Source organism: Macaca fascicularis, chromosome 15, assembly GCF_037993035.2.
Source record: "Macaca fascicularis isolate 582-1 chromosome 15, T2T-MFA8v1.1".
Taxonomy (NCBI): domain Eukaryota; kingdom Metazoa; phylum Chordata; class Mammalia; order Primates; family Cercopithecidae; genus Macaca; species Macaca fascicularis.
The window spans coordinates 81,377,257-81,392,906 of NC_088389.1; the positions used below are offsets into that span (position 1 = coordinate 81,377,257).

General features: G+C 35.5%; 1 protein-coding gene across 8 annotated transcripts in view; it reads right to left on the minus strand.

Annotated features, from left to right (window-relative positions):
* Positions 1 to 15,650, minus strand: part of CNTLN (centlein) — a 369,520-nt gene that overhangs the window by 10,017 nt on the left and 343,853 nt on the right. For all 8 annotated transcript variants that reach the window (XM_074017428.1, XM_065530484.2, XM_074017427.1 and 5 more), the window contains 2 exons: positions 9,447 to 9,632; positions 6,877 to 6,954 (listed from right to left, as the gene is read on the minus strand). In XM_074017428.1, coding sequence (XP_073873529.1) covers positions 6,877 to 6,954; positions 9,447 to 9,632 — 264 coding nt within the window. The remainder of the gene's footprint in view (positions 1 to 6,876; positions 6,955 to 9,446; positions 9,633 to 15,650) is intronic.

The following is a 15,650-nucleotide window of genomic DNA, read 5'->3' on the forward strand; positions in this document are numbered from 1 at the left end:
CTTGCCTTGAGCTAACTTCTTCATATACTAGCGTGAGACAGAACGCAACCCCAGGTCTTCCGACTATAAGCCATTGTAAGTTTACTGTGCAGAGAGAGTTCTGGTCAATATAAGGAGAAACTGAATGAATCTCAGGCACGTGATGCTGAAAATGGATTTCTTCAGCAGTTACTGAGTTTCCTATTATTCCACAAGGCAGAGCTCATGCTCTGGAAGAGTGGTTGGCTTAGACATTTTACAATGCAAACATTTTAAGTATGGGGTTTTGATTTTATTACACATTGTGCTTCATGTATCTTGTTCTATTTTCTGCAGTCAAGGAAAAATCTAGTTCTAAATGTAGATGAAAAACGTTCTTGCTAATATCTCTCGAAAGTTACAAAAAACAGAATAGGTGACATTGGATGGGCTTTTCAAGGTGCAAGAATATGAGTGATTTTAATGCTTCTCTGGGTAATCCATATTTTTAGGGCACAATTTACTGACTTTTTGTTTTCCCTTAGCATGGTATAGGAGGTAAAAGATAACTCACTGTGCTCTCAAGGAACTTGTCTATCTAGAAGACAAAACTGTCCCATACTATATTTGACTATACCAATTTGGCTCTTATATTAATAAGCGTTTCCTAATGTTTTAGAAATCATAATGAAAATGAATATTACCTGTGTCCCCACATATACTGACTATAAATCCTAGTTTAGATTTTTTAAATTGTTTTATGTTATAGAAATGACAAACCTTTTATCATTTGAATCATTTTTAAGTCACTTACTCAGTGGCATTAATTACATTCATGTTGTTGTGTAACCATCACCACCTCTGTCTCTAGGACTTTTTCATCTTTCCAAACTGAAATTCCACATATATTAAACAATAATTCCCCTTGTTCCACCAGCCCTTGACAGCCACCACTCTACTTTCTGTCTCTATGAACTTGACTAATCTCAAACAAGTGGAATCAGAGTATTTGTCCTTTTGTGTCTGACTTATTTCACTTAGCATAATGTCTTCAAGGTTCATCCCTATTGTAGCATGTTTCAGTACTTATGCCTTTTTAAGGCTGAATAATAAATTGTACACATAAACCACATTTTATTTATCCATTCATTTATCAGTGGGCATTTGGATCATTTCCATCATTTGGCTATTTTGAACAATGCTGTTATGAGCATTGGTGTACAAGTATCTGTTTGAGTTCCTGCTTTCAATTCTTTTGGAGATATACCCCAAGGCAGAATTACTGGATAATACAGTAACTCTATACTTAATGTGTGGAGGAACTGCCATAGCGTTTTCCACAATAACAGCACCCTTTTACATTATCATTAGCAACATACAAGTGTACAATTTTCTCTGCATCCTAACACTTATTAATTTCCTACTTTAGAGTTTAAGTCTTTTAAAGACATGAATTGTCCCATTTGTTTCCCATGCTGACTAGCACTTTTACATACTATCAGCACTTGATAAAAGTTTGTTAAATAAATAGTATTACTAACTTCAAATATATACAGCAATTGAATTAGCTGTTAATAAAGAACTTCCAGGCAGAAATCTTTTTATATTTGGTTGAGACTTAATTTTAGAATACTGATTATAAACTTCTTTGTTTTCCTATAGCACAAGAATATATATTAGAGGAGATAAAACTACACGAAAATGATAAAATGAGAAAAAAAGAAAAAGGAGTTACATGAAAAAACTGATAGTGTAGATTCAAATAAATTTAATTATTTTATTAAAAGGGTCCTTTTAACTTTAATCACATTCTAGGGATACGAAAGTAAGCTTACCTTGTTAAATAAAAAAAAAACAAAAAAAACAGCAAGGCTGTGAGTAGAGGATTTTAAACCCTCGCTACTTCATCTAAATGTGAGGAATTAATTCTGTGTGGGTTACTGAGTGTGTAGGCTTATATGGATGAGACAGACTGAGTGTGTGAGTATGTCAGTTTGTGAATGCGTTTGTTGTAAGTGCAACACAGGAAACGACCACAGAGTAAATGGCTTCAGAGCTGCAAGGAGAAACTTTCAGTTAACCTTCAGGCTAGTAGTATATTCTATTTACAAAAGCCAGGGAGATTTATAAAACCCTTCCCACTGCCACACTGCAAGGCATTCTGTAGAAGGTAAGCATATTTTGCAGAGAGGACACTGGGGAAAGTTAGCCGTTTTAAATTTCAGCATTTGCAAGATCTGAAGTAACTAATAGGAATAGGGATATTTAAAGGTAAAGAAAAGCCACTGATCAATGTCTGTGCTTTAAATTCTCCAAAACTGAAAGCAAAAAGACAGAATTTTTGATATAGTTCCAATAGAATAAAATGATCTATACAAAGTGGACTAAAATGGACAAAATGAAACCTAAAAAAGGATTAGCAAATAACAAAGAATAAAGCTACACACCATAACATCAAGGACACATTTTCTAGCCATTCATATCTAAGGGTATTTATAGAAATCTTAGTAAAGACCCACAATCTGGTTATAACTACGTATTATTTGTTTTATACATATATACATATTTAAATATATCTACCCATAATTCTACTCAAGTTAACTACCTATTAAATTTCATAGTTTATACATTTTAACTATTTATTGTCCTCCATCCCCAGAAGTGTAAATTCTATAAGAGTAGTGAATTTTTATCTCTTTTATTCACTGCCATATTCTCCAAACCTGAAATAATACCTGGCATGTAGAAGGTACTCATTCACATATTTTTTAATGATTCCAGAGCACAGGCTCAGCTTAATTTCCACTAATTATCTTCATTGCCTTTATAAAGTCACAAGAACAAGGGACTGTTTTAGGTATTATAAAGGCCTAAAAATAACCTTTATTATAATTTTAATTTGGGGGATCAGAATGGGCAGAACAGATAAACACTGTCTTGTAGTGGGCAAAGTTTAAAAAACTGACTCCTTGTTTGGATATGTGAACAGGTAAGACCAATTAGAGTATAAAGGTGGGACATCTCCTTATGTGCCAACTGAAAAGAAACTACTGAGTTTGAAATAAAATCGTTTATATCATTTACTCATATTTACAGCCACTAGACAGAATTCAAGTTCAAATGCATTTAAAGAAATCTCTGCTAATGGTGGGGGGCACAACACTTGTGAAATAAGCAATTTATTAAATTTACTTTTAAATGTATTATTTTTTTCTTTTTGTAATATTTTCCATTATCAAGGAGTTAACTGTTTTAAGTGGAGATAAATTCACATAGCAAAACTCACTATTTTAAAGTGTATAAATCATTGATTTTTAGTACATTCGCAAAATTGTGTAGCCATCACTAGTAATTCCAGAGCATTTTCATCATCCTCAGAGAAATTCTATCCATAAGCAGCCATTCTCTATATCCCCCCAGCCTCGGCAACCACAGACATACTGTCTATAAATTTGCCTATTTTTACATTTTGTATGAATGGAATCATACAATATGTAACATTTTATGCCTGGCTTTACTTCTTTTGTTTAACTAAAACTGCTTTACCTCTTTTGTTCCCTAAACCTCTAAAGATATTATCATCTTTCTCTCCTCCTATAGTATATTAAACTCACCCATCTTTTGGTTCCTATCCAGACCCCTTCATCTAATCTCATTACTGCTATCTAGCCACTCATTATAATGTAGATCACGTCTGTCTCCTGCCTTTCTATTACTATGGCCAGGCCGTATCCAGACTCTCACTGCCCCTTACCTAGAACACCTTTTTGCTCCCAGTCTCCTCTCTCCAACCATCCTACAATGTTGCTCTTAAGCATCTTTCTAAAGCACAACTCTGATGACATCCCTACCCTGCTCAAAAGCTTTTATAATTTGGTCTCAGCCTACGTTGCCTATTTCTATCTTTTCTCCCACTCCCTAAACTACAGACAAACTAATTTTGGTGGTTTCTCCCATCCTACTTTAATTATCAATTTGCTTGTTTGTCTCTGCCATAAATTATGTTTTAAAAAATATATCAATGTGAAAAGAGAGATTTATACAAATAAAAATGTTCAAAGAAATTAAAGGCAGCTATGCCATAGAAAGATAAAAGTAGACTTAGTAAGATTTTTTTAGTGTGGTTCTGATTACTAGAAATCTCTGGGGACAAATGTAAGGTGCAGAGAAATGTCAAATATAAAAAGTTACCAATAGCATCACAACTACTTGAAAGAATGACATATATTTGGGTTCTGTATCAAATATATATAAGTTAAAATTTTAGACCTTTTAGTTCTCATGCACTTGTAGCTAACAACAGCAGTAGGTATCATATCATTATTAGTTCCACACTACCACATGGAAGAACAGCTTTTTATTTTGTGGTGAATATTTTATCAATATGACATTCCATCAAACAAAAGCAGAAAAAAATTATTTTTTTAACAGAAAGCAATTCTCTGGCCCAACCAAACAAAAGACAAAAATCACAGGGCCAGATTCGCCCTCATAATCTCAGGATTCGATCACATACAGCGCCCAACACACAGACAGGACATAAAAGAGAGGTTTTCCAATAATTTTGTCAAAATAGTTGAATAACAAAACATCAATATTGGACTAATTAGTATTTTTTAGAAAATGTCTTCAGTTATCCACAATGTGAAGATGATGTAAGCTCATAGGAGCTATAAGCCATCAACTAAACAAAACGTATGAATGAACATAATTACACTTTTGCCCACACAATCCTGTGAGTGTAACTCAGACTCTAAAAAAAACTGGTGGGCAAAGAAAACCTTTTCTAAAATTCAGGACAAATATAATTGCTCAGATTGAGAGAGAAGAAAAGTAGGCTAAAAAAAAGATGTATTCTATTTTATAGATTTTTCTCTTGGGTGTAATTATAAAGCGACACTCAAGTGCAACCAATGAAGTACCTGTTTTTTCTCTCACAAAATTCAAAGACATCAGCAAAACCACCTATGTTGGTAATAAAAATAAAAAGTCTTTGACTTTTTAAATGTTTTCATACTGTCATAGTGGAATAAAATTAGCTTGAAAAATGATCTAAAGGCACATGATGCAGTTCATTATGTATAACAGCAAGAGCAGCGGTTTCCCAGTGTTCATAAAGACTGCTCCATTAAATTTACCTCCAGTCAATAATTAGGAGTCCACAAATAAACCTGGGCAATTAAATCAATACTGCCTGGCAATTATATTCCAGAGTCCAGGCTCAGTGGCACAAAAAGGCACTATATCAAGCTGCAATATTAAGCAGTCTGATGCCATTTTCAACAGGATTTTTTTATACTTACTGGACAGAATAAGCATACATTCAGCTAATGTAGAATGTATGTATATACCTCTCCATGTGTTAACCAAAAACACTCAGGTCCAGTGTCAGTACAGTTTTAGCAAAATTTAACAAAGCTTTACACGTATAGATTAATTATTTTTATAGTCATACTTGATGATAAAATTTCTAATTCAAATAAATACAGGCCACATTTACGAAGTGAACATTTTAAAAATTCATTTAAAAGTTTATTTTTATCATTTTCCAGTTGAAAAGAAAAACCTCATTACAATCATTATTGAATTCTTTGGTGTGCCAGCCACTGAGCTAGGTTCTGGGAGTACCACACGATTAAGAAACGGCCTCTGTTCTCAAAAGCAAGTAGTCAGTGTATAAGGCCTTGCCTAGCACCTGCACATCTATACTTACACAACTTTAAGCAAATGATTTTTAATCACCTACTGTTATTAAAGTGATTCCAGACAACGTCTCAATAATATATCAAACTGATACTAACATGAATAGTTTATATACTATTTACTTATTCTTGACTTTACCAAAAGCACAGAAACTGATACTTGTTAATATAAATGTAAAATAATTGCATTTAATATCAGTTTCTATTTTTAATCTTTACACAGAAACATTTAAAATGACTTTTCTAAAATCACAGGACAATTTTGGGGGTACTTTGACAAATATGTTTTGGCTTTTATTTATTTCAGTCCATTTAAAAAATAAACAATTAGGTTGAGCCAAAAGAACTATAATGAAAAAGTTTTAGAATACATTACATGCTGTCAGTGATGTCAAAACAAAAGCTGGCTATGACTAGAAAAGCAGGGCTCTCACCTGCCAATAAACTGCCCTTGATCACTTACAAGAGGGGCGCATCCCAGTAGACTATATGTGTATTAAAAAAATACTTGAAAGGGAAGAAAAAGTATCACACAGGTCACAGCAGCAGTCTCAATAGACCCCTCAGGGATTTCAACTCGTCTTGGCCTTGTCATCCTCTATGCAGCTTTCCACTCGGCCCAGAAAATGTCGATAGGAAAATGTTTGAGGGGCCTCTGGTGGAAATTTTTTCATTCTTTCTGCATTGACAGGATGCCAAATCAATATTTACTTCCCACTAACAAGCTGCTCGAGGTCTCAGTAGAAAATATTGTAGAGAATGCGGGAAGACACAGTAATAAACAGCTGTCTGGCTGTGAGGAAAACATGAATTGACTGGAAACAGGTCCATAGTAAAAGGTCACTGAAACCCATGAACTCCTCAGGTGTCCATATCAACTACTAACTTTAAAGACACATAATAAAGTATCTCTTTTCCTAAGAGGTCTGAGAGAATGGATCCTTTTCAGTCTAGCAAGCACAGAGGCTGACTCAATAATTTAATTAATGCATTTGCTAAGACCCATGTTGGCTCTATCCCAAGGCATTTGTTTCATTTGTTAAGTCCAAAAGCACAAATAGAGGGTTAACTTTCCTTTCTACCTACTGGAATACTTCTTCACCTAACAGAAGTAAATAATGGGGTAGTGTTTACAGAAAGTTAGACATCTGGTGAAAATGTAAGGCTTGGAATTCTTACTTAGAAGTTTAATATATGAAACAGAAAAATGAAACACCTGTCCTTCAAGAAGTTTCTGAATGTACAACATCCATTCCTTGTCATTTTCAGCATCAATTTTTGTTTTTTCAATTTCCTAAAGAAAAGAAATAGAAACACTGGTGTTAATTAAATTTATATGAACTTGTTTATACTATTAGATACTTAATAAATCTAGAGTAATATCAGTAGAATTACATTCAACAAAGAACAGTCTGTCATCTCAAAGTAGTAATATTTAAATCCGTGCTCTTTAAAATTTAATTTATAGATACATACTATGGAAGATATAGCTATATTTATATATTTCACGGTAATTCAGAAATATTTAATTTCTACCTTCACAGTGGAGCTCAAACTAGGGGCTAATATGGGGGTGAAAGCAATTAAAGTGAAAAATAAGATGGAGTTATATAAAAGAATCATTTACAGGTGACCCTCGTGAGATAACACAAAACTTAATATTCCAAAATCTGACTTGTCAGCAGATAACTAAGGAGTAATTGTTATCATTACAAACAGAACAGAACATGGCATGACTCTGGTATATTTAAATGCTTGTTGATTCAAACTATCCAATAATCTACTGATAGGCAAAGAACACTCCAACTTAAAGTTCTGTAGGTCACAAAGTATTTTCAGCCCATCAATTATCATGATAGAATATTTCTGGAATTGAAATGTATTCACATGTACAGTTGATGATTCACTTGAAATTGTAATTCAGTTTACAAAAAAAAAAAAAGACTTTCCAAGAAGGGAACGGTGTGAGAAACTATTATTTGTTGAAATTTACTGTTTGGCAGGCATCATGCTAGGCACTTCAGATAGGCCATCACAGTTTCTGATGTGAATTTACTACAGTTCGATATAATGTAAAGAACATAAATCAGGTGATCTGGGCTCTGCTTGGGCAAATCCTTGGACCTCTGGAAGATGTCAGGGTCAGTCTATAATGCAATCTAGTAAATATATCAAAATGTACCTATCCCTCTTAGAACAGTGTGTTTATATCTCTTTCAGGAGGGACTTGATTTAAGAGTGTGTGACATGCATGTTACAATGCTGTGTACTCTGTCTTCAGACTCCACCTGCCCAGAGGCAGAGGTGCCATTTATTCACAGACGTGTACCATCTAGTCTTTGGGGCTATCAAGAGAGATCCTTTTCTAATTCACATACTCAAAGAGGACAACTTTTCTAATCTGTTCATTCAAAGAGGGTTTTTTTTGCTAATTTCTTAGCCCAGAGAATGCATCATTTTAGAGATTACTTGGTCTTGAAAACCTGGTGGCTCTGTGTTCCAGAATATGTACATGTGTTAGCATCACTGCATGTATGTGTAAACACATACATGCAAACAGCCATACTCACATGAGACACTGTGCTAAATCTGTGTGTTTTAAAATTTCTAGGCAACAACAGAGGCCTTACCCTTAAATTTTTGTTAGGTTTCTCATCAATCAACATATTTTAATTAAACGCCTATAATAAGGCTTAGTTAACACTTTTGCCAGAAATAATATTACTCCCATGTGTCTTATATTTGGTACTATATGTGATATTGTTCTTGTACTTCAAAGTTTAGAATTTGATAGAAAGTCGCAGACATTTTTGCATAGCTGCTGAATGCAGAAACTGGTAATTCACCCATTGGATGAAAATAATACCTGTAGTATTCCTTTTAACTATTATCTAAGGATTCTTGGTAGTTCAAAAATCTTTACATTGTAGATTTGCTCTATTCCAGAAGATCTTTCAGAAGCTGATGAGGGGCCCAGAGGATGATCTCATACAGATACCCAAGTCTATCATTGAACAAATATTTGTTGAGAAGCTGCTAGTGCCATCATCTTTTAGCATTCCAAAGGATCAAAATCTAATATTCATGAATTAAAGCTCAGAGCCATAGTACGATAGGAATGAGCACCCTACACATGTTTCACAAAAGACTGTGCGGTATGAGATTCTGCTGTTTATGAGGCAGTGACTATGTCAAAAATGCAGTGTCTTTCCCAGGAGGTGTGAAATGCTATTAAAGAGTATACCTGTATGCATATAAATTCACTCAGACAGAAGTATTTTACCCAATTATAAGCAATAAATATTTTTCAACAATATATTTTCAAAGCATATATTGGTGAACAACAATTTTGAATTTAGCTATGAAAGCCAATAGATTTGGCACTTTTTTAAAAATCTCGCAAGGAGAAAAAAACTTCAAATCAGTGGAGACTCAGCTTAACTAAATCCATTTAAGCTAGCTTAATTAAGTATACTGGTTTACATGATATGTAATATGATTAAATTAAAGAAAATGGAGGATAAGAAAGAATAAATGAATTGAATAACAAGTAATTTGAAAGGTTATAAGTACTAGCTTATTTCTATATTATACAGTTAAATTTCTTTAAAGGCTTTTTGAGTTGGTTAATACTTGATGTGTATCTTTCATTGGCACTTTAACAATCTTACCATCATTAATACTATCTTAAAGATGAAATTCTAAGAGTTATAAAATGAATAAGAATATGTACTTAAGTCCAATGTGTAATAAACCCTTTACTAATAAATATTTAAATTATCTCACCACTTCATCTTCTGTGTCTAATATTTCCTCTAAATCTGACCGTGAAATGTTCAGGATAGAAGCTGCCAAAGTCTGGGCTTTATGGGTTGAGGTTTTACAGGCGTCCCTGTTTTTCTTCATTTTTTTAAGCTCTCTTATTTGTCGCCTTACCACGTGGACATCATTTTGTAACTCTTTGGCCAAAGCCTGTAACATATTGGAAAGAAATTGAGCTTATATGAAAGTCATAATGAAGACAAAGCAGTAATAACATAAAAATGTGCAGATACTAACAAATCATTTTTTTTTTTTTACTAGGATTACTCTGGTTTTAATTATTCTGGAATACAGTGGATTGCTCTTTACCTATCGTCAGCATGCAATAAAAGTTCTCTTCAATGAATACTTAACCAATTTGCTGGATTAAGCAAAGGTCCCCCATCCCTCTTTCAGATGCACCAACTGATATCTTGCTTGGTGAATGCTTACAGCAGGCAGGCTATTTTTAATCAGCACCAACCACTTCCACTAGTCGACCTAACACTAAGAATCAGGTTCTATTTATTCCTCAACATGCATATATTATTTTTAACAGGTCAGTTGCATAATTCATTTAATGGTTACATAAACCAATGAAAGATTAGTGCAGAAAGAACTGTTTCTATTTTATCTATACTAGATTACAAATGCTTTGGAAAAAGTTGAGAAAGACAAATTGGGTCAAAGTTCAGTTACATGTGGTAAATTATGTGTGGGCAAGACAACAATAAAGGACTGAAGAAAAATCATTAAAAAATCAAGGATTGCTTCACAAGCTTTTCAGTTGCCTCTTTGAGAAATCAGTAAAAGCTAGCCCATACCACACCTATGTGTGGGTAACAAAAAGTTACTCCTTAATCTGGTTGGACAGAGGGCCTCAGTACATGGCTTTGTGAGCTGAGAGCAGATTAGTTAGATGTTTGGGCTGTTTCCAATCTTTTGTTAGCACAAGCAATATTACAATAAATAATGGTGCTCAGATATTAATTTTGCATCTCCAGGATATATGGCTAGAATTGAAACTGCTGGATCAAAGGGTGTGTAGAACTATAATTTTGACAGCTGTTACTTAATTCTATCCCTGTGCTCCATCCAAGATAGTACTAATATATATCTCCACAAAGAATGTATAAAAGTATCTGTTTCTCTATACGAATAGCAAAATACCAATATGTTATTTCAGAGTAGCTTGTGTTTTCACTGCATTTTAAAGTTTCATTTCTCTCATTATAAACAAAGTTGAGCATCAGTCTTAAGAAATCATTATATTTTATTTGTCATTTTTTGGTTTTTCTTAGGGATTTACAGGAGTTCTTCATGTATTAGGGAAATTATACTTGCCTATTGTATGTATTTCAATTATTTCATTATTTGTTCTTTTGACAGTACTGTTTGATGTCAAAGAAAAATAATTTTAATTTTGTATGTACTCAAATTAATGAATCTTTTCCTTTCTCACTTTTGAATTTAGTGGGATACTTTAAAAAGCATTCTCCACAATGAGGTACATAAAAAATACTTTCAAACCACAATTTTTTTTGCTACTTTTTTATTTTTCAGTTAAATTTTTTTATCCATTTGTAATCATTTACAAGATCATTACATAAAATCATACTCACTTGTCCCATCACCACTTAGCAAATAGTCCATCTTTCTCCAAGTGATTTCATAAATGTTTATGTCAGTGTCTGAACTTTCTATTCTGTTCCATCTTGTTTTATTCATTAAGTTTTATATTTGAGTATATTTTAACTAATGAGGCTTTATAACAAATTTTAACATTGACTAAAGCTATCTCTCTCTTATTACCCTACTTTATCAGATTTTTATTGGTGTTTCTGCTTGTTTAGTTTTTCATATGAATTTCACATTCAGCTTGTGTAGATTCTCTGCCCCTTAAAAATATCTTACTGTGGTAATTTTATTTCAATCATGTTAAATTTTATTTGGATCATGTTGACACTTTGGAATGCTGAGTCTTCCTAATCAAAGAACATGGTATTCCTTTCCATTTGTTTAGGTCTTTATCTGTGTTTCAAAGGACTGTTTTGAAGTTTTCTCTTTATAGATCTAGTTTATTTCTGGACATTTTATTTTACATATATTTTCTTATTTTTATAGGAGTTTTTCAGTTGATTACTGTTTCTAGGAATTCAAATAACTAACCGTAAAGACTGATAACTTTATCTCCTTTTTTAAATCTTTATACCTCTAATCTACTTTTCCTTTCTTATATATAATACCTCTCAGTTTGATCATGTGTTGTCTTCCTAATTTCTTTTACTTGTCCATCATGTTTTCTTATAGTTGACTGAACTTTAAGAGGACTAATCTGAATTTGTTGTCAGTTTCTATATATTTATTTACTTAGGGTTAATTATTTGAGCTTTATTATTTTCCTTTGATTATGTCATTTACCCATGATTCTTCATAATCCCTGTATCCCTGCATTGGTGTCTGTACATTTAAGGAAGCAGCCATTTCTTCCAGCCTTTACAGGGTTTCTTCAGCAGGAAGAGTCCTTCACCAGTCAGTCCAGCCTTTGGATCTGAACAGGCCAGCAGATAACATCCATGGGTAGGCAGGCAGTACTTGCTGTCAGGTTCTCTAGCTGGGCGGGGCTGCTGCCCATACTGCTAAGGTCAGGTGGGGCCACTGGTTGGGCTCTGCAGTCAGACAGGGCTGCTGGCTGGGCTCTAGAATTGCTTCTTATTGGGCAGGATCACAGGCTATGCTCATTGGCCGTGTGCTGCCATGTGTTAGGCTTTGCAATTGGGCTACAGGTAGGCTTCATAACCATCCACAGTTGGGGGGCATCCAAGATAGGCTCTCTGGTCAAATAATGCTGCTGGTTGGACTCCTTGCTCAGGCAGGGCTGCACATTGGGCTCCAGGATGACGCAGGGCTGCAAGATGTACTCTGCAGTTGGGTGGGGGTCATTGGCTTAGTTCCCTGTCTGGACAGGACCACTGGCTTTGCTGTGTGGTTAGTCAGTGTTGTTACAGGACTCCCAGGTCAGGCTGGCTGCAAGCTGGGTTCCATGATTAAGCGGGGCTACAGGCTGGGTTCCTTGACCAGGTGAGGCTGTTGATGTGCTCTGCACTTGAGCTCCCTGGTTGGATGGGGCTGCCAGCTGTGCCCCATAGTGTTTGGGGCTAAAAGCTGCACTCCACAGCTAGCCAAGATCCTTGGTTGGATGGGGCTGTCAGCTGTACCTCACAGTTGGGGCTAAAGGCTGCACTCCATGATCAGGTGAGGTAACTGTACTCTGGGGTCTGGCAGGGTCAACGGCTTGGCTCCCTGCCCAGGCATGGGCATAGGCTGTGCTTAGCATACGGGCAGGGCTGTGGGCTGAGCTCTATAGCCAGGTGGGGTTGCTAACTGGGCTCCTTGGTCAGCGGAGTCCAGACTGTGCCCCATAGTTGGGTAGGGACTATGGTGTGGCTCCCTGCCTGGGTGGGTATGTAAGCTGGGATCTGGGGCTGGGAAGGTGCTGTTCAAGGTCTCAAGGTGGGCAGGGCCAGAGGCTGGGCTCTGGCAAGGTTGCCGGCTTGGCTCCCTGTCTAGGCAAGGGCTTAACCAATTTGTTTTTGTGTATTATACACATAGCTTAAGATTCCTATGTACTTCTCCTTGATTACATTTCCTTTGTATTATTATCATTATTTATTTATTTATTTATTTATTTATTTTTTCAGACGGAGTCTCACTCTGTCGCCCAGGATGGAGTGCAGTGGCGCAATCTCGGCTCACTGCAAGGTCCGCCTCCTGGCTTCACACCATTCTCCTGCCTTAGCCTCCCGAGTAGCTGGGACTACAGGCGCCTGCCACCACGCCTGGCTAAGTTTTATTTATTTATTTATTTATTTGTATTTTTAGTAGAGATGGGGTTTCACCATGTTAACCAGGATGGTCTTGATCTCCTGACCTCGTGGTCCGCCCGCCTCGGCCTCCCAAAGTGTTGGGATTACAGGCGTGAGCCACTGCGCCCAGCCTGTATTATTTTTCTAATATCTAAAGTTCAAAGTTACATTTTGGCTGAATTACAAAGGTTTTAATATTCTCACTGCTGTTTAATTTGAAACAGTTCACAAACTCACTTTTTATTTCTTCCTTAACCCTAAATCAGATAGAAGGGTTTACAATTTTTAAGTGGACAGATACATTTTGGCCACTTATTTTGTTAAATCACAGTTGTATTACACCATGTTCAAGGCAGATAGCTAAAACAATTTTTCTGTTTTTGAATTTGTTAAATTTTGTGGCTTAAGATGTAAGCAGTTTCTGTGAATGTTCCACATGGCTTTAAAAAGAAAGTAGCCTTATGTTTTCTCTACTTATCAATTTCTGAGTATAGGACATATTAAATATACTGCAGGACAGTAAATACACCTAAGGATTCATCAATTTCTTTTTTGAATTTCCATCAAATTTTGCTTAACATGTTGTAAGATACATAAACATTCATAATTTCTACATTTTCTTTACAAACTATCCATTCTTGTCATTCCTAATACTTTTTGCCATTAATTTCGTCTTGGAATAATATTGCTATATATTCTTTTATAAGCATTTATCTGATGTATATTTAGTTGTGTGCTGGTAAATGAGTTCTCTGGATGTTGGGGGAAGAGCATGACTTGTAATGTTCGTTGATTTTTGTGGTACAGATTTTTTTTTTATTTTTCAGAGATGGGATCTTGCTCTGTCACCTGGGCTGAAATGCAGTGGTGTAATCATAGCTCAGTAGAGTCTTGAATTCCTAGGCTCAAGTGATCATCCTGTCTTGGCCTTGCAAAGTGTTGGGATTACAAGCATGAACCCACCATGCCTGGCCAATTTCTGTGAAATAAATATACGTACCATGATTGATTTCAAGCAACCAACATGAATAAGAAGTTGGGAAGAGACATACAAAACTGACTGTTGTGGTACAAGCTAGTCCCAGGATAACATATTTTTAAATTCTTTCATTTTTAAAGCTTTTGGATAACTATATTTTAAATGCATCTGTTTTCTATCATAGTCTGTCTTCTTTCCTCTTTGTTCAAAAGATACATTTCAGCTCTATTATTTATATTGTAGTTATTGGTATATTTGGATTTATACCAGTCATGTAATTCTATCTTTTTTGCTCTCTCTAGAGTAAATTATTTCCTTCATGAATTTTTCTTTTCTTCTTATTTTATTGTGATAAGAATACTTAGCATGAGATCTACTCTCTTAACAAAATTTCAAGTGTATATGATTGTTGACTATATGCACAATGTTGTACATCAAATCTCTAGAGCTTATTCATCTTGCTTGAAACTTTATGCCTATTAATTAAAAATTCCCCATTTCTCAGTCACCCCAATCTCTTCTAAACACCATTCCACTCTTCGATTCTATAAATTTGGCTATCGTAAAAACTCACAGAAGTGGAACCATGCAGCACTTGTCTTTCTGTAACTGGCTTTTTTTCACTGAGCATAACGCTGTCAAAGTTTATCCATGTTGTCGCATATTGCAGAATTTCCTTCTTTGTTTAAGGGTAGTAATCAATTGTTGTTTATACAACATTTTCTTTTTCCATTCATCTCTTGATGGACATTTGGATTGTTTTGGCTAAACAAAAAGCAGCAGAAACTTCTGTAGATGTAAAAGTCCCTGTCTGACAGCTTTGAAGAGAGCAGTGGTTCTCCCAGCACAGAGGTTGAGATCTGAGAATGGACACACTGCCTGCTTAAGTGGATCCCTGACTCCTGAGTAGTCTAACTGGGAGACATCCCCCACTAGGTGCAGACCGACACATCACACCTCACACGGCTGGGTACACCCTGAGACGAAGTTTCCAGAGCAAGAATCAGACAGCAACACTCGCTGTTCAGCAATATTCTCTCTTCTGCAGCCTCTCTGCTGATACCCAGGGAAACAGGGTCTGGAGTGGACCTGAAGCAAACTCTAACAGACCTACAGCTGAGGGTCCTGACTGTTAGAAGGAAAACTAACAAACAGAAAGGACACCCACACCAAAACCCCATCAGTACGTCACCATCATCAAAGACCAAAGGCAGATAAAACCACAAAGATGGGGAAAAAACAGTGCAGAAAAGCTGGAAATTCAAAAAAACAGAGCACATCTCCCCCTCCAAAGGAACGCAGCTCATTGCCAGCAATGGAACAAAGCTGGATGGAGAATGACTT